Source organism: Tripterygium wilfordii, chromosome 4 (genome assembly GCF_013401445.1).
Source record: "Tripterygium wilfordii isolate XIE 37 chromosome 4, ASM1340144v1, whole genome shotgun sequence".
NCBI lineage: Eukaryota > Viridiplantae > Streptophyta > Magnoliopsida > Celastrales > Celastraceae > Tripterygium > Tripterygium wilfordii.
In genome coordinates, this window is record NC_052235.1 from 4,741,866 (window position 1) to 4,766,402 (window position 24,537).

Genomic DNA, 24,537 nt, shown 5'->3' on the forward strand with positions numbered 1-24,537 from the left:
AGTAGTTTAGAGATGATATTTGTACTCAACCCAAAGGTTTAAGCTATAAAGAGAGAGCTGAGAATAGATGGTAAGATCACATCTATGCAGAATTTTACACAGTACTGGCTAATATCATTGCATATTTGCATCGACAAATAGCTCTGCATAAATATGTATCGTTTTCAAATTCAGTATCACTCAAACAAGTCTGAGAGATGATCAACTATGAAAAATGATTCAATTGGGACTGTTAACTACTCAACAATAGATATTCTTCGGAGTGTTGGCTCAAAAATGAAAATGTATGAAGCCTTTTATCTCGTTGTGAAGGCATCGCTTGTGTGGGTCTGAGGAAGTTCTTGAACCAGTGGGCTGAACTTTTAGGATATCTCTTCAAGCCATCTTTGTAGTCTACAAAGTTGAAACCAAATCGTGTTGTGAAACCCCAAGTCCACTCAAAGGTGTCCAACAATGACCATGCAAAATATCCTTTCAGGTTGACACCATCTCTATAATGTGCAAGAAGAAGAGTAAGAAAGAAAAAGGTCAGATACATCCTTATATTGGTAACTAGTGCGAGTGGGAGAAAGTTATAGCTTACTTGATTGCCTTTTCAAGGTATGAAATGTGGCAATAGTGATAATCTATCCTCGTTTCGTCATTAAGAGCTTCCTTCAGTGATAATGAGGCATTGTTGAACTCGTTGATCCCTGAATATCAATGGAGGTTTCATATAAAATGGCAGTGAATTATGTATTCCTTTCCATGCGTATTTCTATACAACATGAGCAAAATATTGACGTATAACTTAGACAAATTATTTATTTTTTACCATTTTCAGTGATGTATATGATTGGATTATTGTACTTCCTCTTTGTGTATAGCAAAAGATCTCGAATTCCTCTCGGATAAACATACAGCCAATCAGAAGCGGCCTGGAAATTAAGAATGTTAGTAGAAGCTTTCACACTAATATATACTCTGTACGATTAATTATGCTGATAAGAGCAAATATACTCAAGTGAACAGCAAAAGAGTGATTGGATTAATTGTTTCTCACCCGTGGACCTATTGGAATCCCATTGCGCACACCTACATCCATATCAAAAGTTTGTGGTTGAGTTAGAGCAAAGTTAGGAAGAATAACAAAATTCGAAGAATCGCTGAAGTTGTTAAGTATATGTTTTTGCTACCCGTGAGATTAACACAAGAATCTGTCAAGTAGGTTGCATTCACAGACTTAGGACAATCCATCATATCGATTGCATAATTAGCAGTGTAATAGTTTAACCCAAGAAAATCAAATGACCCTTTTAGCGTCTTGGACTGCTCTGCCGAGAATTTTGGCAATCGGTTTCCAACACGAGACCGCATGATATGAGGATAGTCACCATTGGCTATTGGGTCCATAAACCTGCAAAGAATATATTACGAGCCAAGTATTAGAGTAAGTGCCTCGTATTCTATGATATTCTAGGACGTTCAAATTTACTGGTTAAATAATTAAATTTGCACCTTTTCAGGCTTTCATAAGTTGAAAAGATTTTGAGATAGTTGGGGATTTCACAAGGTATACATCAGAGCCACTGGCAACTGCCAAGTCCTGACTTTGTGATTAATTGGGAGTGCTGGGAAGAATTAGGGGTATCGGGATTATCATTTCAATATATTGGGTAGTCCACGTGGTCGGTGTTAAAACTTAAAACCATGAAAATATGAAATCAATAGCTAATGATGCGGCATGTACCATCCTAGCATGAAATCGAGGGCGCGAAATGCAGCAATATGGTCATGGCTTTTAAAGGAGTAGGGAACCATCCAGTGTGAGAATAATGTGATCCCTATGATACCCTTTTGTGCTGCCTGTACAAAACACAATATTTCTGTTCAATTATGCATACATATTTGACGACTAATGATTTAAAAAAGCTAGGGTATCTAGAATATTGTAAATCTAACCTTATAATTTTGCTTGTACAAGTTAACAGCAGCAGCATGAGCGAGAAGTAGGTTGTGTCCAACCAAATATGGCTCTGTAGCAGAATCCCCACCAGTGCAATTCAGCTGAAGCCAATGTGAGCATCTGAAGGGTGCCAACATGCCAAACCCATAACCACTAACACTATAGGTCCATGGCTCATATAGTGTTATCCAGTGTTTCACTCTATCACCGAATTGTTCAAAGCACATCTTCGCATAGTCTTGAAAATCCTCACTTTTTATCGTTTAAATATTAGTGATTTATGTAATATGAGAAGGATCTATGTGCATGGATTATATGAGAAGCGAACAATGAGGTACTTACATAATGCGAGGACTTAGGAATCCACCATACTCATTTTCTAGTGCTTGAGGAAGATCCCAGTGAAAGAGTGTCACAAAGGGCTGAATACCTGAATGCAAGTTTAGCAACAAAAAAAAGTGCTTAAAGGCAAGTGACGTTTTAACACTCTATGACGACATATATTCCCTTAATCCTTTATATTCTAAATTAGTATATAACACATTAATAACAAGTTATCAAAATAAGGCACAAAACACTAACCATTGGCAAGGAGCTCATTGATAAGGTTGTTGTAGTAGTTGATTCCATCCTTGTTCACTCCTCCACTTAGTTTTCCGTCTAAACCCATATTTATTCATTTTTTTACACCAATATCGGAAAGATAAGAAGTCCAAAAATATAGTCTAATGTGCAAATGGTTTTCTTACTTGGTAATATTCGGGACCATGAGATTGAGAATTTGTAAGCATCTAAGCCCATGTCTTTCATAATGCCAACATCTTCCTGTGATATACCAATCATCAAACAATCATAACATATAATAATATCATAAAAATGTTAGAGATGAGATGCACACAAGATCCCACATTGGAATAGAAGAAAGAGAAAGGCTTTATATTGGACCTAGGCCATGAGGTATGTTTTTGGGTTCTGAAGAACCGTTGTATTAGAGACATGGTTAACTTTGAGCAGAGAGAAGATTGTTAAAATTACAGTGTCATTCTTTTGCCAGTGTGATTAAACACATTGCCTATACGCAATAAACATTTCAAGTCGTAAAAAAAATATAAAAAAAACTCATCGCAATCCTACACAAAATTGAACGCTGAACAAGATACCTTATAACGGTGATAAGCATCAATAGTCACATCCCCATTGCTTCGATCCTTTATTTTTTCTGCCGTTCACCAAGTAATCAATCAGTTCAGAGGATTAAAAACTAAATATTGAACATTAATTTAATATATCTGAAATATTTCCATCTATCTATACAAAATGGCTATATTTTATGTTAATGTACCAAAAAATTAAAAACTCATTACATTCAGGATAAATAAAAAAAATAGAAATTCCAAGTAAAAAATATTTGTTCGCTGGGACTTGCCTGGGTATGTATGTGTATAAGCATCCCAGATACTTGGTCCTCTACCGCCTTCTTTTGCTGCACCTTCATACTGAAGAGAAAAATTAAATCAGAAAATAAACAAAAGAATAAGGCAAATCCACATAATGAGTTAACATGTTATACAACCCTAGTGCACAAATCTTGTAGAAGAAATTAGTCGGGGAAGGACAAGATGTACACAACCTTACTGTTCCATTGCAGGGAAATTATTTTAGGATGTCAACTTGTCACCCATAAGTTGCGGTGAAAGAATCTATGACCCCTAATATCCTGCATACAATGATACAGAAATGGAGGTGCTCACCTGGTAAGCTGATGATGCAGTCCCAAAAATAAACCCCGCCGGAAAACTGGTACGATCAAGAGAAGTAGCACTGTAATTGCTTGGCGTACCAGACACGATACTAGCCGTGAAACCAAGAAGAGCTGAGAGGCAGAGAATGAATAAGTTTTTCATTGCTATCATATCATATCTGATTTAGTTAACAACTCTATGTATCTTTGTGTCATTGTGTGGGTGGGTGGGGTGGGGGGGGGGGGGGGGATTGATAAAGGCATTTATGCTGTTTTATTGTTTTCCATTTTTGGAGGATTAAAAATAAATCTCTTTTAGATACAACGAAAAGGAATGCCTCCAAAAGTCAAAATCTGCCACAAGAGGTATTTGGGGGGAAAATAAAAATCTGCCTCCAATTTTAGGGCAAAATGCATAACCATCTCCAGTCTGAAGGGTACCCCGACTACTTGGTGTGCCCCAAATTTATCGTTCAACATCCAGCAATTATAACAATCTTACATTCTATGCTAATGATGAGAATCAAACGAGAAAACAGATTTCTCTAAAACCAAACAAAAGTGTCAGTGTGTCACAATACATCATAAAAATAAACCCAACTCCCCTAACCATCGCATGTTCATTGCGAAAATCGTATTCAAATTGAGTTAACATATATGTACAAAAACAAAAGGAAAATAAACGGTGTTGTCAAAACCTGCTCATAAGAATAGCGACATTGTAGACATGAGAAGGATGAAACGGGAAGCAATTCCAGAATCGCAAGTGGAGTTTCAGCTCCATCAAATTTGCCAGAGCGGGCTGCAGGCCTTCCTGAAACGAATTGGAATGAATTGACTATTACACGCATTTACAATCAAATCTGTAACTGCAATTCATATCTTAATCACATTGACCAACGATAAAATTCAAGAATCATAAACTAGATTGCCAATCAAATCATATAGGGTTTTACATTCAATCGAATATTGAAAAAGATATTTTTAGATATTAAAAACAAAAATAAAAACAAAATCCCTACCTGAGGCTTATTGGGAGGCGGGAGCAACTGTTGATCACTTCATTGCTTTTCCCGGACAGAAACGTCAAACGTTAGTTTGTTTTTTTATGGTAAAACCAAAATACTGTACTTTCTCCCTTTTTTATTTTTATTTTTATTTTTATGAGTAAATATTATGTTTTTTAATAATCAATTGTCCAACGACAATCACCTTGCATGTAAGGAATCATCCACCCATTAAATCATGGATTCGAATCCTATCCCCTCCCCAAACCCCTCTTTCAAAAAAAAATGATTAATTATTCAATTCAGATTGGACATTTAGACTGGCTTTAAAAATGCATACTCTGACCCAACTCTTGAGAAAATATTCTTTTTATACTTCCATCCAAATATTCAATTGAGTTCCATACTATTGTTGAGGCTTCACATGTTCAATTGAGTCTCGTATTAGATCCCAAAAAATAAATTTGGGTGAAATTCTCAAGTGGATTGGGTTGGTCCAAACCTTTTTCTACTCTTCATCCCTCTCAATTTTTTCAAGTTATAAAAGGTAGGACATGTTCTACCACCATCTACAATTGTTTGACATCAGATGAGGGGTGTGTAGAGTTTGATTAAGAACCATATGTCATACATGTTTGATTTTGATGATCTAATTTTGTGTACTATTTGATAATACATTGAATTATGATGAATTTAAATGGAACTTTATTGAATTTGATGATGCATGAAACTAACATTCATACACACAATACACATATTTATTCATGTCATACAAGTGAAAAACCCCATCGCACATAGGAAGAATAATTAGGCCCATGAAATCTCGTAGGCCCATTTAATCAAGCCAAATTCCATAGAATCCAGAAAGCAGTATAAAGATTAAAGAGGCTTCAGATGCCAATGGGCCCAAAACAATGATGGCTGCAGGCTGGACCCAAATAGTAGGCATACTGGAGAACTTGTTAAGGGGTTCATTATAAAGTTACAACGATGAGAATAAATTGTCTATTTCTTGAGAAAGTTCTTGAACCAATGTGCAGAACTTTTGGGATATCTCTTCAAGCCATTTTGATAATCAACATAGTTGATACCAAATCGTACAGTGTAGCCTGAATTCCATTCGAAGTTGTCCAACAATGACCATGCAAAATATCCTTTCACATTTACACCATCCCTATAATGTACAAGACCACAAATTAACAAATAAAGCCAAAAAAAAAAGGGTCATTAAATAAATAAATAAATAAATATGCAGGTAATTATAATTTGTTAGAGGAAAATATTGAATATGACGAACTTACTTGACTACTGCTCTTTGAAGGAAATAAAGATGTTTTGAGTAGTAATCGATCCTCATCTGGTCATTGAGAGCTTCCTCTAGCGATAATGTGGCGTTATTGAACTCATCAATCCCTAATGTAGGTTTGGAGTCAATTATTAAATAAAAATCTATATATATATGTGTGCGCGCGCGCATGGAATTTTTCTTCATGCTTGTGTTAGTTCTATTATTCTAGAGTTAATATATATATGGTTATGAAGAAAAACTAATTAAATAACATATAATAATATTACCATTTTCAGTGATGTAGATAAGTGGATTGTTGTACTTTTTCTTTGCGTAGAGCAGGAGATCTCGAATTCCTCTCGGATAAACAAAAAGCCAAGAAGAAGCTGCCTGTAAAACAATGGTGATATATCTCAATTACAACATTTAACAAAAAATATAAAAGAAATTATTCAGTAATTCCTTAATTCATATCTACATCATATTATCAAACGCCCTAAGATCATATATAATTAATAATTAGTACAAATTGTAATTACTGTTGTTACATATATATCAAGTCACAAACCTAATCATGTTAAGTCTTATATATATATCCCATATCGGTTAGGTATGTGTCACCGATATGGTTTATCAGTAAAGATCAAATCCCTCTCAACAAAGAGGATCCTTTTAAGGACAAAACTTTACGAAAGCACAACAAATGAACATGGGAGTGTCAAGACTTATAATTTCACATCAGATTGACCTAATCCAACCAAGTGTCATATAAGTAAAGTCTCAGCATCTCTCACTCAACAAAAACGTTTTCTAAGCCTAATTACTACAGAGACGACCTAGGAGAAACACAAATTCTTTTCCGTTGGGGTTGCACTCCATCACAGATACTAGTTTAGAACGAATTAAACACAAGTTTGCATGAAGACCCAAAGCGTAGAATATTTCTTCAAGTTGTTTGGATTGTAGTTATGTAGTACTTTCACGAATATTCGATTTATAACAAATCAAACAATGAAAAAGTTGAGAGAGATAGTATGGGCATATATTGCTATATTGGTACACAAATTACCTGTGGACCGATGGGGAGGCCATTACGCACACCTACATTAATTAACAACAAAAACAATTAAATTGTGGTCTTGTTAGTATCTATATATATATATAATCAAAATTAATTTGGTCATAATTTTTTTTTTATCAAGTATTGGCTTAATAATGTATGACTGTGCTTACTTGAAAGATTAGCATGACTATCGGTCAAGGAACTTGCATTCACAGGATTATTAGAAGTATGCACATCTGCTGCATAATACGCAGTGTAGTAGTTCAATCCGACAAAATCAAACGACCCTTTTAGCATCTTAGATTCCTCTCTTGTGAATTTTGGCAATCGATCTCCTACAAGAGATCTCATTGTGTGGGGATAGTCACCATTACTTATTGGGTCCATAAACCTGAAAATTTGAAATTAAATTTATTAGTAACTTCTTAATTTAATGACGAATTGATATACAATTAATAGTAGTAATACATTTATGATTTAATTACCACACAAACATCGGAAGCACTACACGTCCATAATTATTCATAATCTAGGTGGTTTGAGGAGAAGTGTGGAGAAGCATTTAATACAAAATGGTTAAATGATCCCCTACACTTCTCCTCATATATACCACCTAGATTATGGACAATTATGAACTCCAAAATTATGGACACATATCATTTTGGCACAAACATTTGAAAATTTGCACATTGTAATTAAATTCAATTATTCGAAAGTAACCTATTGGATCAATATATATATATGTATATATAATTAAACTAGTAGTTCACCCTTGCGTGTACGAAATGATATTAAATATTTTGGCTTTCAAATATCATTAATTTAAGAAGATACTTTTGCTATTTAATAAATATAGTTTACATTTTTTTATTTTAATTGAATTATATTAGGATCTTAATTGTTTTAATAATTTAAACATTCATTGAATGACACATGTCAATCATGTAATGCCAAAATAATAGAGCCTTTTTTTTTTTTTAAAAAAAAAAAGGGTCCGTTGATTCTCTTCATCTTTGAAAAATTGAAAGTGATTGTGAGTGAAATTAAAGCAAGAAATGATGGAATCACGGAATATATCGCAAGTGATGAAGTTCATATATGAATACCATCCAAAGTTGAAATCGAGTGCCCGAAGGGCAGCATTTTGGTGATGCCTAGCAGAGGAGTAAGGCACAACCCATAATGTCGCTAGTGTGATCCCTATCTTACCCTTTTGAGTCTCCTGGAGAAGGGAAAAAAAAAATGCTTTTCTAGTCGAATTCAATACTCAAGGACAGACTATTTTACTTAAATTGGGTATATAAGACCTTGTGTGTATATATGTAACCTGGTATTTTTGCCTGTATAAGTTGATGGCGGCGGCATGAGCTAGAAGTTGATTGTGTCCAGTCAAGTATGGCTCAGTCGCCGAATCCCCTCCAGTGCAATTGAATTGTTGCCAAGCTGAACATCTGAATGGAGCCAAAGAGCCAGACGCGTAACCACCCATGCTAAAGCTCCATGGCTCGTTTAGTGTGATCCAGTATTTCACCCTATCACCGAAATATTTGAAACATGTCTCTGCATAATCTCTAAAATGTGATCTGTATCACGTAAATACATACAAATTAATCACTTGGAACTATAAACAACTAGTTATCTCGATTAGAAAGAACAAAAATTATGTCGAAATAAACGACGTGTATGAGTTAGAGAATGATGGGTCACTTACACAATGCGACGACTTAAGAATCCACCATAGTCTTCTTCTAAGGTTTGGGGGAGATCGAAGTGAAATAGAGTCACAAATGGCTGTATATCTAGATAAATATATGTGCAATTAGTTTATCAAAATAATTAGTTAATTGAATTATTTACTTCTGTTAATTAATTAATAAATAAGTACATAAATAGGTAATCGTGTTGTGAAAAATGGACTAGTAGTTACCATGAGATAGGAGCTCATTGATGAGGTTATTGTAGTATTTGATTCCTTCATTGTTAACTCCCCCACTTAGCTTTCCATCTATGTATAAAAAAAGTTTATTTATTTTGTTAACAACTATTGAAACTGAAAATTAAATATGAAATAAACAACAATAAAAATTAGATTTATGTCTGAATTAGTTAAAGGGTTAAACAATTTATTACTTGGTAATATTCTAGACCATGAGATTGAGAATCTGTAAGCATCCAAGCCCATGTCTTCCATAATGCCGACATCTTCCTATAAAACAGACCAAATCATCAAATTAACAACAAATAAGCCTTATATATGTATTATGTCATCATCATATCATCTTCTGATCCTTTAACCCAAAAAATTTGGAAGGGCTAGTACATGAATATATGAAAAAATCAATGGGATCAATTCTCGTCATTCATTTTTGAACCTCATAATCAACGCAACAGACAATTACAATACATTTTGATAAATTCGCTTGACATATGAGTTGAACCAAAAACCCATGTCTTTGATAATAATTTATCTTGACAATTTATCACTAAAGCTCCGCTTGATACAGCCAAAAATTTGATTTTCAATGATAGTCGAAAAGCTGTAAAATATGTTGTGAGATGTTTGGTGAATTAAAAACTGACGGTAGCAGAAAAACTATTGAAATAAAGTATTATAATATTAGTTTTTATTTTTATATTAAAACTAATCTAATAAATATAATTCTTATTAATATTAATTTTAAGTATTAATTAATAAATATTTTTAATTATTAATTAATAATATTTTAATATTTTTTTACATTAAGTATTAAAACTGTTAAAATATTTTTATAGTATTATAATATGATTTTTAATCTTCAATTTAATTAATCAAATATAATTTATATTTAAAATTAATTTGAAGTATTTTTTTTAATTAATCAAATTAATTTTCTTACATTTATTGTATTTTTTTAATTTATCATTATGTAGTAAAATTAAACACCTATAAAATTAAAAGTCTTAAAGTATAAATATTTTATTTATATAAATGTTAAATTAAAAGTAAAAAAGAGAAGACAACAGTGGGGTCACACTGTAAATGTTAATCATCACGTGGGCCCCGTCTTAAAAAAAATACATTGCAACGGAAACGTTGTAAAAAGCTCCTTGGGGGAGCCTTTTTTTTTTAAAACGGATCTGCTATTTCGGTGCAATGGAAACAGATAGAGTTTGGCAAATAGACAGTAAGTCAATCCCTTGGAATTAACAAATTAACGTACATTGTTAGGTAACACAATATTATTTATCTTATACCTTGTAACGATGATATTCATCGTTAGCCACATCTCCACTGCTGCCATCCTTTATTTTCTCTGCAATTAATAATCCACCACTTAAATTTCAGCAAAACTAAAGATATAATATTTGCAATAATGCATATATGCCGGCGGCCGGCGTTACAAAATGTTGATGCATGTACGACAATAAAATACTAGCTAGGTTTCTACATCTTTAAAACCATATTCTTATTATAAAGTAATGTCTCTCTCTGCTAACCATATTCTTATTATAATTAATTCTTCAACAGAAAAAGAGGACTTGAAGCTCTGATTATGTATGAAATGTAGAGTGGATTGTTGGGAAGGGACTTCATGTTAATTCAACGAATCAAGTGGAAATTACAGTATTGCTGATCATCATGAACCTCCATCGATCTAGAGATCTAGAGAGAGAGAGAGAGAGAGAGAGAGAGAGAGAGAGAGAGAGAGAAAGGAGACCTGGGTATTTGTGGGTGTAATAATCCCAAATACTTGGTCCTTTACCACCTTCCCTTGCTGCTCCTTCATACTGAAAATATATAGCAATCATATATAATCATATCAGTATATATATATATATGATTCAGACGTGATAATTAAAGAAATTCTCACCTGGTAAGACGCTGAGGCAGTGCCAAAAATAAATCCCGCCGGAAAACTGGAACGATTCACTGAAGAAGTAGCCGCAGATGCGTTAATACCAGAGTTATAAGACACCGACGACCCAACAAGTACAAGAAGTAACAATACAACCAATAAGTTTTGCATTGCCATCATAGCCGATTTAATACATGAGTGTCTACTCTCTAGTCCTTAATTTATATCCAAGACGTTGGGCACGAAATAAAACACCTTAATATAATTTAAAACCCACTTAATTAATATATAGTTTCCTTGTCTTGTTTGATTGTTTAAATTTATCGTCTTATTTAATAAATAATATCAAATTATCCTCGATCTAGTTAGTAAATTAGCAATTAAAATTCAGAATTTTTTTTTTTGTTTATTTAATCTGTTATATATTTCTTTTTATCTTCATAATTTTCTGAGCATTTGTTCAAAAAATTTAGAGTTGGCTACATTGATCTAGGAGCTCCACAAATTGTATAGTCTACAATTTGAATATAAGGGTTTGGAAGGTGTACTACATCATCTAACATCTTTATTTTTCTATTATTAAACTTGTCTGAATTTTTCTTCACCATTTATAAATTCTAGAAGATTATTGAGCATCAAATCTCAATTACACGAGTATATGAGAAAATCAAAAGAGATTTATTACGTGATCCAAAGTCCAAACATGACTTTTCAAGTACTCAAATAATCCATCTTTAAGAGTAAGATTTATAACTAATGATGCCTAGCTTGTCATCCACCCAAGATAAGAATTTTCTACAGTCAAGTTGATTAGTAAACTAATAATCAAAACGGGCACAAAAAACAAGTGTATGAGAAAATTAATTATATATAATTGTCTTATGAGTATGTATGACATGTGTATAGGGTTGCCGGCTGTGACTTTTATAGATACAACCTGTTAGATGTGGACAAATTTATTCTTTAATATAATTTTATTACTTAAAATGTATAAGAGAGGGGGAGAGGGGGAGAAGGGGAGGGCCATGGTAATCACTAATCACACACTCAATAAATAATGGACAGAAATTCTATAGCATTGATGTAGATCGAAAATCAAGTAAACAACTATATGATTGATCAAAAGAAGAAAGTAAACAACAATATACCTTCCACAAAAAGAAAGTAAACCATCCTTCGTGGGCCTTCAGGCCCAATACTTTTGCCACCTGGGCTTGCTGTTGTCGACATCAGCCAGTCTTAACTTTGGTTGCATCACATCACAAGGGGTTTGTTTGATACTTTTTTCGTTCGCTTCGCGCGTCTACCCGAACTTCGTCCGTTTATTTCTATCTTCCACACGAAGAAAACGCAAAAAAGTTGAGCGAGACGACGAAGAGACGCTCTCGCAGATCGACAATGTCGATGGCGTCCTACAGTTCTCCGAAGGAGTCTTTGAGATTGATCGTGCACATTCTCAATTTCTCATTGTTTACAAACGACAACAGCTGCGAGAAGAAACGCACCTGCGATTCGTCCACGAGTTCGGCTTCTCGTAAAACCCTAACATCTGTCTCGGAGGTGCGAAAATCTGAGGAGAAATTTCATCGATCAGTCACACGTTGAGGTTCTCAAGGACGTGGAAGCCTCCCTCCCTCGTGTTTAAACGTTTGATGGTACTTTTCTCTCTATAATTACGGATCAAGTAGTTCAATGCTGAGTATATTGTACCGAGCACTTGTGTGACTTTGCATGATGTTTTGTTATGTCTCTCTGTTTTTATTGCCATGAAAACAGAGGAAGGGACTGAGAAAATTGATGTTTACCTGCAGCTTGACATGAATGAGAGGTAGATGTATTCCAAACATTTTAAAGCTGCGCTATATGCCTCGTTACTTTTCTTAGGGTTTCTTGCCAGCCAAACAGATATTGTAGTAGACTATCTAGCGCTTAAATATTATTTACGCGTATGAAAATTATTAATGGTATGCTATTTCATGTAATTATTACCTTATAAATCGCGAGATATACTTTTTCTTAATTTCCTTTCCTGATGAAAATTGAGAGAGATTTATAATTTACATTTGGAAATTCGTGTTGTCAATTAAATCTTCATGTTGCATTTTCAGTAGTAATGTATAGACATCTATTGTATTATATTGTTTACAGAGTGAATAACTCCATATGCACTGATTGTTATTTGGTTGCTAATTTCCTAATCAAATCCAGCGTGGTCAACCATGCCATGTAGTTTGTATTTCTAAATGGATACTTTACAGGCTTTATATTTACCTTGTTGAAATATCTGATTCTTATAAATATTGAATGGTAAAAATGCGACGTGTTATTTAATCACGATAAATATTTTCTATGGATCTAAAAGCTTTAGACAGTCAATGTGTTTTTTGCTAGATCATTTCATTGTGTGTTTTTCCATTTTGAACTATTTCAATCTTGTTAGTAAAACTTAATTGAAAATAATTCATATTTATAATGGTAAATTATAATTGGTTAGTTGATAGGGCTTAATTTGCATAATCAATCCGCTGATTAATATAAATCCGCTATTATCTGTCTTTTGTGTCATATTATAAATTATGTATGGCTGCCTTTGTATAGGGTGCCTTGATGTGGTAAATTATGTGGGACTTTCTCTTTATTTTTCCAGATCTTTGATATTAGAATGACTCTCAAATGTTTTCACAGTACCTCCACTTTAAAATGTGGCTCGCTTCATGTGGTAAACTTTGTTAAGAATATTTGTCAGTCCTTTTGTTGAACTCGACCACATGATGACCCATGTCAAAAGTTGGCTTCACCTGAAAGACAACTCAGGAAGCAATGAAGGTATATCCGGCACCATACAAATACAATATCTATCTAGATGCTTCTTCTGATATCTTTTTTGTTCTCTTTGTTCCTTATTTCATATGCAGAGTTCGTGTCAGAGGCACAGACCGTTGCATCTTGGGGTACACGTATTAATTTTCTCTTTCCTTTTCCAGATCTTTGAGAACATAATGGCTCTCAAATGTTTTCAAAGGACCTCTGCTTTGTAATGTGGCTGCCTTGATGCGATAAACTTTGTTAGCATATTGAAAAGTCCTTTTGTTGTATTCAATAACATGATGATCCATGTCAAAAGTTGGCATCGCCTGCAAGACAACTAAATTTAAACTACTGCATTTGAAGAGGGTGTCACTGTCATCTTATGTTGAGAGGTCTATGGAATTATGTCAAATCTGTAAATAATTTTAGATATCTTCCTTTGTGCATGTGTATTGTCCATGGCTTCTTGTGCACAGATTGGCGGGACAATGTACCATTATTTCTGTTCCTTTTGATTAGTTTTTGTTTTAAAGATTCAGATAAAGCGTTTTCCCCTTAATTTTGACCTGTTCCTGCTCAACTAGTTGGGTAAAAATGAGCTTCAATCCTTTTGTTTGTGATATATTGTTTGTTCTTCATTCAATTTTTTCCAGTGTGCAAAATATCCATCGCTGAGCTTTTGAAGGCGTTTGAGAAGGAAATTGATGTTCCAAGGACGCAGAACTCCATCAACTTAGGGCGGTCATCTTGAGCTAGCTATTCTAACAAAGAGAACTTTCATAGTAAGTGCTTTCTTTGCTTGATGCTCTGTTCTGAAACTCCCAAATTATTATGAGTATGTGATATCACATGATGTTAAAAGTTGTCGATTTATTTTATCACCGCTTTCATGTTACTTATGACTTCTACCCAGAAACTATGTAGATGTATCTAGCTTGGGAAAACTAACAAAATTACTACAAATAGTGGTTGATAGCTGACAATGGATCTTTGTTGAGAAAGTGAAGAGAAATTGCTAGCATATTTGATATGAGTAAGCTGGGAAGGAAACTTAGTGCTAGTGACAGACTATACCCACACTCCTAATTTCACTCCCTCTGAAGTCTGACCCAACCCAATTACCTTGTCTACCCACTGGTGTCTTCAAAGTTTTCTTGCCTTTGCGTTGGATCAATGATGCCCATGACACATGCATAAGTCTACTCATGTTCCTGTAATGTAAGAAACTTATCCTTGTGTCTTCCCAAGCTTGGTTTTCAGCATATGGCTCCTTTGCATCCTCAAATTTGCTTATTTATGTATATAATTGCAGGATGCACATTCTCTTCTTTTCTGTTTTGTTATTTTCATGCGTGGCCAATTTGTTATGACATCCAAATTCAGGGATTTTGGGTTGTGTAGAAAAAAAGGAATTGCTGAAGATGATAAGAATTAAGTACTTTTAGGATAAGACAGTTAAGAATTCACTAATTGAAGACATCCAAGGGCTATATTAAATTGTCGCCAATCTTTTTTTAATTTCTGAATGCTTTTCCCGTCACGATTTCCATACATGAACTATTTGATTTGACATTGAACCTGAGAGCTGCTGTGTTTATTTAAAAGACCATGCATTTCCTTTTGTTTAGTATGATTTTCTGGAAATTATTCTGACGTCTAATATTTTCTTGTAGGATTACTTTGTAGAGTAATCCAGTCTTCTGTTAGATGTTCCACAAATAGCTGCTCACTTGCTTTTATTGCGTGTACTACGGCAGGTCAGTTTATGCTACAGAACGAATGCGCTTTTTAATAAAATGTTCCCACGAAAATCATAACAAATAATAACAAATATCGATACAGGACAAGCACGTACTCGTGATTTGACATTATTAGAATTAAAAGGACGGATCGTAAAATACGTAAACAAAATGCGAAATGTTCAATCGAAAGGGCCTTCTGGGACGGCCCAGCCGTGATATCTGTATGGCCCATATTCTTATTAGTTCTAGACCAAACTGCCCATGTCTTTTTATCTCGTTCGGGTTCATCTTAATTGGCAGTGAGACCCAAATCAAATTAGTGGGCCAAACTATGACTGTAATGGCCTGTTGGCCAACATCAATGGGCTTTAATCATGACGTGGCCTAGTTTATCATATTATTAGGCTCCAGTTTAATTGGTCATAGTTTATCATATTATTAGGCTCCAGTTTACAGGGCCTTATGACCAATTAGACCTTGGGCACAAGATGGTTGAAATTGATGGGCTTTAAGTAGGCCCATTTCCACATTAACTGGGCTGCGGCCCAAATTTATTTTGGGCCCGATGTCCAATTCTTTTGGGCCTAAGGCAGGCCCACCAGCCCATTTCATTCATTGCAGAGGCCCAACTTTATTTTGGGCCTCAGGCGGCCTACAAGCCTACATCATTATGGGCCGAGGCCCAACGTTATTTTGGGCCTGATGTTCAATTCGTTTGGGCCTCAGGCAGGCCCACCAGCCCATATGGCCTTCTTTTGGGTTTCAGGCAGGCCCTCCAGCCCTCACCATTCTGGGCTGAGGCCCAACTTTTTTGGTCCCAATGTTCAATTTGTTTGGGCCTCAGGCAGACCCACCAGCCCACATCATTCTGGACCGAGGCCCAGCGTTCTTTTTAACCGGTTGTTCTTTCCTCCTTTTTTTATAGTACTTGTAGCGTTTAAATTTCCAATTTTCAATGAATGCTCCCAGGTTCGCATGATAAGGAAAAAGCTATAAGAATCTAATGGTGATAATAGCTTTTAACCTTCTATCCATTCTATTCAGCACAGTAAGGCCATTGTTCCAGGCTTCCATGTAGCCTAACTTCTTAATTAGATGAGTCATCCCTGCATTTAAGATTATCATATAATGTCAATGACAATTAGAGATTCCAATTCGACAACATCAACAACTCTCTCCGTCTCTTCCTCACTCGCGAGCGCGCACATGCATGAAGACCCCGTATTTTTCACGTAATCAAAAACAATTTCAGGTAAACGTGCAATACATTTTCTTGGCAATCTATAGGCATCGTAAAACATTCCCATTTACCATCAAGTATTAAAGCCTAGAGCCAACCAAAACTTTAAAAAGAATGTCGGTCATTTCAACCACTAGTTGAATACATCCTGAACAGCCTTTTTTAGATTATTCATCATAAATAAAGTATACGTGAGGGGAAAAGGGAAAAGTTTATCGGACAACCTACCTCATTGACCTTTTCCAGCTTGCGTTGCACTCCTGGAAAACAATATTCAATGAGAATCCTGGACATCACATCGTATGAGTTTGAAAGTAATATATATTCACAACTACGCCTTTGTTACAGTATATGAATTACGCTTGGATGATAATGAGGATTTGCAGCTGAACTAACAGTAGTATCAAGGCATCAGAAACTGCAGATATAGACAACAAACAAAGAACCACTGGAAAATTAAACCATAAGATGCAATCCTATGTAAAACTCGATTCATGAAGCACATATGAAATTTCTAATGACTTGAGCAATATTCAGAGCATGTCAAGCTATCAACCTCTCTGTCAAAATCAGAAAGCATTAACACAAAGAAAACGGAACAATCATGACCATCAAACACTTCCCACTTCGTCAAATTGTGCAGATATTACTACTTGATAAGCAATTCTTATTTACATTGGGTAAATTGGCGCACACAACCTATTTCTGTTTATAATCCAAAGGTCTATGATTCCAAAAAGAGTTTTACATATATGCACATATCATGTGGAATTCCAAATGATTTAAGCAATAATCAGATACTATGGCAGGATTTCATCCTCTTTACCAGTTACGACTTCATGAAATTGTTATTGTTTGACAAGCAATTTGAATTTACAATTGCCAGTAGGTGCACATATACCACTACTGCATGTCCAAAGATCGATAGCTCCAACATGAAGTTCTTACACACACATTGCTCAAAAGTAGTGAAGCATTATTCAATGCACAATGCAGGAATTTGCAACCATGATGGAATCATGTTTCGAACACACTAATACTTGCCGTCATGTAAATAATATTGCAAAAAATTTCAGAAACTAAGACAGAACCACGTGCTGAAAGAGGCATGTATCTTGGGGGAAGGAAACTTACCGGTGGGTTTTGAATTTGATAGAGCACCCATGATTTCTCCTACCATATAGCTTTGCTCCAGGCAACCCTATTTCCACCTGTGACAAAGAAATTAGATTTCTACACATTCCATACAATGAGGAATATGAGAAAAAGGATAAAAGAGACTTTGCAACGAAACAACAAACCAAAGGAAGGTTTTATAGTCACAGGCTCACAGCTGTTCTGGAACAAAGTGACAACAGAACATAAAAGCAACTATGCAACAACAAATAATCAAAGCAAATCGCAATCAATGAATGGTACAGTAATGCATCACCATAATGGAAACTAAAGAAACAAGTTAAATAGATGTTATTCATCCACGCCTAAAAAAACATAATGCACGAAAGGAACCCGGAAAAAAAGAGATGAAGGGTTCTTGCAGCTGAGGGCTTCTTGTGAGGTCTCAGGAACAAACTAAACATGTTCCAAAAGTGGAGAGGGAAACCACAGGTCAGAAGGCCTCAGGTTAGCCAACGATGTAGTTAGCAATGTAATGCTGACTAATAAGGTTGATTACATCCTCACTTGTTAATGGTATCCACGCAAACAGATGGGCACGCAATGCATTGGGAAAACAATGTATTTGGTTATCTAAAGTGAATTCGCAAAGGGAAAAGATAAGTGTGGGGGGAACAGACCAGGGGAAATTGGTACTTAACAGCCCTTGCAAGATTTAGCGCATCACATCAGAGTATGTCTCCAATAGTTGTGCACATATAAAACTTTAGCTAAGTTTCAATTATCTTTGTTACACAGTCAAGTTTGAAAACCAAAGCTTTGCTAGTACTGACCATTGGTTAAAGAATATGAGATGACATTGAAGCAAATCATCAATGCAATCATTTTGCAAAGAAAGTTGATTGTTTAAGAGAGATATCTTACAGTTTATAAATTCAAATATTAAGAAACTAAAAACATTAACTACCCTAAAACAAAAAATTTCTGTTTGGTTGTTGGTGAGAAATTGAAATAAATTGAAGTTATGGATAGCAATTGGAAAATTTGGCACATCTACAATATGCAACATAAAATGCAAGAGAGTGACGCTTTGACATCTCAATGTGACTGTTAGATGACGTTTCGACAACAGGCTGTTGAGATCCCAAGAGCAAAGTATAGTGTTGAAGAATTTGATATAAGAATTTACACTCCGAATATTGATCTACCACAGAACCGTGTGAATTCGCTGAATTGCGGATTCCAATGTTTGGTAAAACGCAATTTCAGTGACCTTAATGAAAAACAACAATCTAAAAGAAAAGCACACCAGAGTCAATCTGTTAAGGTTCATAACACAATCAATCAATAAAATAGTAAGAAGAAAGACTTACCTAGCGAGATCCAACGATGATGTTATTGATCGGGATGAAGATCACTTCACGAACCCGACCACACCACAACCCTATCGCAGTACGGAATGACAACTTCATGAGTTATAAACTATCGGCATACAAAAAAAGCACCGTGAGGCTCAAAATCCACAGCATATCGGCACACTAGAAGCAACTACCAACCGCTTGATCGGGAGGAAATAAAAATCGAAAAGTTCTCTTTGTACCTTCTCCGTCGGGCTCGTGGAACCTCTTCGCAAGGCGAAACGCTGTCTTTGGCTCTCTGAGCAACACTGAATCTATAGCGTCCATTCTCTCACTTCTCATGCTTTTCTGAAATTTTGAACCTGTTGGACGTTGTTAACTTATGTCGATCTCTGCAACGGAAGAAGACGCTCCAGTCTAAAATTCGTAAACAAAAAACCTAGATCGAAAAACTTTGATCTCGTTAAATAGTCCACTTTACCCAGCGAGATCCGACGAAGTTGCTGTTGCAGGATAAAGATCAGCACCTTAGAAGCAACTACTAACTGTTCGATCGAAAGAACTCAAAATCGAAAAGTTCCTCTTATACCATCGCGATCGGACTTGTGGAACCTCTTCGCAAGGAGAATACGGTGGAGAACTCTCTGAGCGGATTGAACACCGAATCTATGGCGTCCATTCTCTCAGATCTCTTCCTTTTCTGAAATTCTGAACCTGAGAAAGTGCGGGGAAGGTAGAGAAAGTAGCAGAAATATCCCGCGACTGAACGAATTTTGAGAAAAAAAAAATCTCGTTGTATTATTTATAGCGAATGAATAGTTGCTTGTACGAGACGCTAATTTAAAAGGTGCCAGGTTGGCAATAACATAACCGACTTCACGGGGATACACATACAAGCAAGAAGAGATGGTGGCCCACAAGGCCAGTCAACACGACCTCTTGACTAATGTTTCTTCGAGATTCCAGTGTGACATCAGACAGAAAGCACAAAAATCAAGTCCCCTTTCTCAAGACTCAACTCTCACCGTAACTTTGCTCGAAATGTTTTTTCTTCGATAAGCCACAATATATATAACAAGAAGGAAGAGTCCAACAGAGCAATTCAGAAGATGACTTTTAAGAACACATGCACAGATAGTCACAACCCCAAAAACCATAGTAGATTATGCAGATAAATAATTACAAGCCATTAAGCAGATGAATTGGCTACCTCAATTTGACATAAAGTTTCATTCCACGAAGTAGATGGATTTGCCTGACCAATTTGACTGATATAAGACAATGCACACCTACACTAAATAAGAAGAACAAGATGTATGAAGAAGATACCACTGCCAACATGAGCAACATACTACTAATTGTGAATCGATGAGCTGAAATGTTATTCACAGGCAATGGTCATCATTTCCTTGCTTTCTCTGTTGGTCATCGAGTACAAGTATAGACTTATCAATGAACTTAACATAATTTGCAAGTATTCACTACTGAGCTCCAAAATAACCACACCTTACTACTTGGTCTTCACAGTTAATACACAAAACAAATGTTCAATCACATCATGTCCTTCCTCAATTCGGAAAGAATCCGCAAGACAAGTATAATTCACAAATCACAACGACTGCACCTAAAATGACTTCTGTAATTCATCACATAATACATCCATCTAAATGGCACACTGAAAGAAACAATAGCATCAGCGATGGTAGACAGGACAATAAAGACTAGCAATTCCAAGCAAAACCGGAAAGAGATTTCCCACAGAGCATTTGTAATCCTGCTTAGAAAGCTATAGCATACAAGGTAAGGGATGTGAACATATGGTTTGACAAACAGAGCAGTCGAAGATAGAAATACAGAATAATTGTATTGAGATTTCTACCATATGTATCTAGATTTGTAATAGAAGTTCAAAGAAGAACCATTATCAAAGATGCAAGTTACATCTTTGCTGCTTGCCAACCATCCTAGCTCAAAAAACAGTTTCCCCTTACACTTCAAACTCTGTCTTCTCAAAAACATTGACAAACGAAATATGTACGAGTCAGTGTCAACATTTTAAAGGCAAACCACATGTCATACCAGCAAAATGAAGAAGATATAAGGGGATTACAAGGAAAGAGGCACATTTGCTATCTTCATGCACTTAGCAAGAAAGCACTAAGCCCCAACAAGCAGTAAAAAAATCTCAAACTACGTACATATCCAAAGAATGTCTAATGCCATCGAAGTCAAGGAAACTTGAGCATAGAGGACAAGCATTTACATATGGAAGCAATACTACTAGCATGTTCCAGACTCTTTAATGCTTATGGTTCTCAACTGACCTGAAGCCTCACTTACTTAATAAATGACTTCTCAATTACCATAAAGGTTTCTCAAGTGTATCCCCTTCCAGTAATTATAATTCATCATTAACTCACAATGCAGGATAAACGATAAAGTAACACTCATAACAAATTTTCTACAGTCAGAAGAGTTGACCAAATTCTTGAACACAACAGGAAACAACCAGCATGTATGTCAATACTACTTGGGGGATAAAGAAAGCTAAAATGTTAGATCTAATAAGGTGATGGGGAGATCTAGCACAATAATTAGGGCGAACAGTATCAAGCAGTTAGATGGAAAGTCCGGGGAAAAGCTGTGAATATAACCCTAAATATCAAAGAACACTGCATAAAAACATGGTATATTAGAAGAAAAAAGATATTTTAGCAAAGCTGATGAACATGTAACAACTGCATAAGCATGTGTTGGAATAATACGAAAGATTACTATATAACCTTAGTCATGATAAAAACAAGATAGCATTGAAAAACTTAAAACCAGCATAATCCATTCCAAAATTCTCAATTAAAATAAATTGAAGGTACTAAATTGAAATGATAGCAGGAAAAAAAAAAAAAACAAACATGCCGCACTTCCTATTCTGCAAATTAGCTGGTAACGCGAAAAAGAAGAGGTCCATCGAATTTCTGAAACATGATTTCACTTGCACGCTACACCTGCCTCAGCAGCCCTACGAGGTGTGCTTTTTCTCCTGCTCCCATTATGCCGGAATCCATTGGACTTAACTGAATCATCATTCCCAGATCTGACCCCACTACCATTTTCCTCCTTCACTAAATCGGTCTTCTCTTTTGCTTGTGAGTTTCGCTTCCGCTTTTTCCCATTCTCTGCACCAGTGGGGCTTTTCACTTCTTTGCCGCTTGATAGACCTGTTTTTCCACTTTCACCATCTTCCTCCTCTATTTTTTCAGCATCTTCCCCATCAATCTCATCTTTCAATGGTTTCTGAGGTCTTCCTCTTCGCTTCTGCACAGGGATTTTCTCTTCTTCACCACTTCCAGTATCATCATGATTGCTAGCAGTCAATTTCTTTCCCTTCCCCCTACCTCTGCCCATAACTCTATAATCAAACAAAACGAATGCTCATACAAATAGAGAGTAAGTCTGCCAAATGAAGGAACAAATGTAACGAATTAGCTAAAAAATGGTATTAATAGAAAGTATGTAATAAATTTTAAAAAAAGTAAGAAACAACGGTCGACATGCTGTCTTGATCCTATAAGGCAGAGAAGCTGTTTAGGTACTTTGAACCTGGACCCCCTAGGTTGCGGAGAAGCAACTATAACACTAGAGTAGGTTTTCCTTTATATGGTATTATAGAAAATGTAATAAATTAGAAGAAACGACACCGGACATGCAAGGCTTCCACAAAGAGCAGATGAACACTTTCTTAAACCCACAATGTGGAGAGGTTGTTTATCTGGTTTGAACCTATGACCCCTTTAAGGTGAAGCGACCGTAACTCTAGAATAGGTTTGCCTTTAAAACTATACAATATAGTAGAATTAATAAAGATTGAATTTTCTCATAAATAAAACATCTGTCAGTAAATCTAAAAGCCGTGCAAATTATATTTTAGGTGTCAAACAATTCAACAAGAAAGGGGGCGAACTCATTAAAATCACATAAATTATAAAATTAATCAGCAAAGGCACTTCATTTTCATGAACAATTAGAAGTGAGGGAAGTCCAGATAAATCACAGACAGCCCCACATCGAAACCTATGGCAGTTAAAACATATAACTGAGCTGATGCAAGAACAAAAAAATATTAGGATCACTAGCAACGACATGGCTTTGTATTGTGAAAATAGAGGAACTTAATTACCAAGCAGTGAAAGCATCATCTTTGCATCTTTATACTGAGTACGTTCGTTAAGGAAAACAATTCAAATCACTCTTTCCTATCAGTTTAGTGGTTAGAACAAAGCTTGTTACTAGGTATCATATAGGCTCGGTCCAATGGAGGATTTACTTTCTCAAGTGACTATCCGGAAATGGTTAGCTTCCACAATTTCTGAATTTTCCATCCTTGCCGATTTAAACAGTACTTTAATAGTGAATCAAGAAAATACACTAACCTAATACCCTGATGAAATGAAATAAGTGTAACCAAACCTTATGAGACTTTTAGCCCAAAACAAATGGAATTCAATTGATTTCCCTCACAGCACTTGAAATCCCTAGAAAGACTTGGATTAGGGAAGGTCAATAAATGGATACAAGAAATTATGATTTAGGGAAGGTCAATAAATGAAGAAAACCTATCTTTCACCAACACCACACAACCTCCTCAAACCACCCAGTAAATAAGATCCAAAATAATTATGAGCAATGGACTTGTGTAGAGAATGAACTCATTAAACTCAACATTTCATCAAAATAAAGACAATTAGCAAGAACCCCAATCATCCGAATATTGAAAAACAAAACATACACATGATAAAGTAAACACATCTGAGTTATCGAATTCAAAGAACAAAAGGGACAGAGGTAGAGGAAATAGAACTCACCTCGTATAATAAAAAGGTTACTTTGCATCATCAACAAGAAACCCATTGCTTTATATCATCCAAACTAAGCAAGAAAGTCAAGAGGGGCCAATAACTAGATGGGTTTTCCATTATCAGTGGATTTGTGCAGTAACCATAAGAAAAAGCAAACAAAAATGAATATTTTCAACTCCAGAGCTTGGATACGAAGAAGAAACCTTTGATGCCCAGATCAAGAAATAGAGATTCGAAAAGATTAAAGATTGATATACAAGACACAAGAGGTATGTCCCTCAGAAAACATGGCCGAATGAAACACAAGAGTTAGAGAGGGAGAGAGGGAGAGAGGGAGAGCTGAGAAGCGTGTCTGCGTGAAGAGATATTTGGATTGGCTCTCAAGACCGTGCGACTCTGTATACTGTTGTGTAATCTGTGGGTGCATGGGGTGTAATAAGGTGGAGGTTGAAGGCTATTTTAGTAACTAAAAGGAAGTTACTAGGTAGGGAGACCTCATGTACTTATTGTGAACTCTCAGTTTGTAGTTTGTACTGT

At 35.5% G+C, this 24,537-nt stretch overlaps 3 protein-coding genes and 1 long non-coding RNA gene across 9 annotated transcripts; 1 reads left to right on the forward strand and 3 right to left on the reverse strand.

The window, feature by feature from the left end:
• Positions 1-37: 37 nt before the first annotated feature.
• On the reverse strand, positions 38-4,794 carry LOC119997191 (beta-glucosidase 12-like). Of its 2 annotated transcripts, XM_038844049.1 has the most exons (15): positions 4,709-4,794; positions 4,385-4,500; positions 3,697-3,818; positions 3,372-3,441; positions 3,106-3,164; positions 2,695-2,770; positions 2,528-2,605; positions 2,288-2,375; positions 1,942-2,197; positions 1,730-1,845; positions 1,176-1,396; positions 1,043-1,074; positions 815-917; positions 584-692; positions 38-491 (listed from the first exon to the last, which is right to left on the reverse strand). In XM_038844049.1, exons 6-15 carry the CDS (start codon positions 2,753-2,755, stop codon positions 233-235), a joined length of 1,323 nt encoding a protein of 440 aa, XP_038699977.1. In that variant the 5' UTR covers positions 2,756-2,770; positions 3,106-3,164; positions 3,372-3,441; positions 3,697-3,818; positions 4,385-4,500; positions 4,709-4,794; the 3' UTR covers positions 38-232. The 2 variants fall into 2 exon arrangements, with proteins under 2 accessions (XP_038699977.1, XP_038699976.1); XM_038844048.1 differs by lacking the exons at positions 4,385-4,500; positions 4,709-4,794 and having other exon boundaries at positions 3,697-3,858.
• A 694-nt stretch (positions 4,795-5,488) lies between these two features.
• LOC119995986 (beta-glucosidase 12-like) lies at positions 5,489-11,106 on the reverse strand. Its single transcript, XM_038842470.1, has 13 exons — positions 10,896-11,106; positions 10,743-10,812; positions 10,279-10,337; positions 9,175-9,250; positions 8,972-9,049; positions 8,756-8,843; positions 8,372-8,627; positions 8,151-8,266; positions 7,215-7,435; positions 7,051-7,082; positions 6,269-6,371; positions 5,995-6,106; positions 5,489-5,867 (listed from the first exon to the last, which is right to left on the reverse strand). The coding sequence occupies exons 1-13, from the start codon at positions 11,058-11,060 to the stop codon at positions 5,699-5,701; spliced, it is 1,545 nt and encodes a 514-aa protein (XP_038698398.1). The 5' UTR covers positions 11,061-11,106; the 3' UTR covers positions 5,489-5,698.
• Positions 11,107-12,148: 1,042 nt separating this feature from the next.
• Positions 12,149-15,797, forward strand: LOC119995987. 4 transcript variants are annotated; one of them, XR_005467776.1, is made up of 6 exons: positions 12,151-12,535; positions 12,657-12,708; positions 13,566-13,706; positions 13,796-13,831; positions 14,342-14,470; positions 15,362-15,797. It is a non-coding gene; the product is annotated as an uncharacterized LOC119995987 (long non-coding RNA). The 4 variants fall into 4 exon arrangements; XR_005467774.1 differs by having other exon boundaries at positions 12,149-12,535; positions 12,657-13,706; XR_005467775.1 differs by lacking the exon at positions 12,657-12,708 and having other exon boundaries at positions 12,152-12,535.
• A 6,098-nt stretch (positions 15,798-21,895) lies between these two features.
• On the reverse strand, positions 21,896-24,360 carry LOC119997319. Of its 2 annotated transcripts, none has more exons than XM_038844249.1 (2): positions 24,007-24,360; positions 21,896-22,553 (listed from the first exon to the last, which is right to left on the reverse strand). In XM_038844249.1, the coding sequence occupies exon 2, from the start codon at positions 22,547-22,549 to the stop codon at positions 22,133-22,135; it is 417 nt and encodes a 138-aa protein (XP_038700177.1). In that variant the 5' UTR covers positions 22,550-22,553; positions 24,007-24,360; the 3' UTR covers positions 21,896-22,132. The 2 variants fall into 2 exon arrangements, with proteins under 2 accessions (XP_038700177.1, XP_038700176.1); XM_038844248.1 differs by having other exon boundaries at positions 21,896-22,597; positions 24,007-24,358.
• Positions 24,361-24,537: the final 177 nt, after the last annotated feature.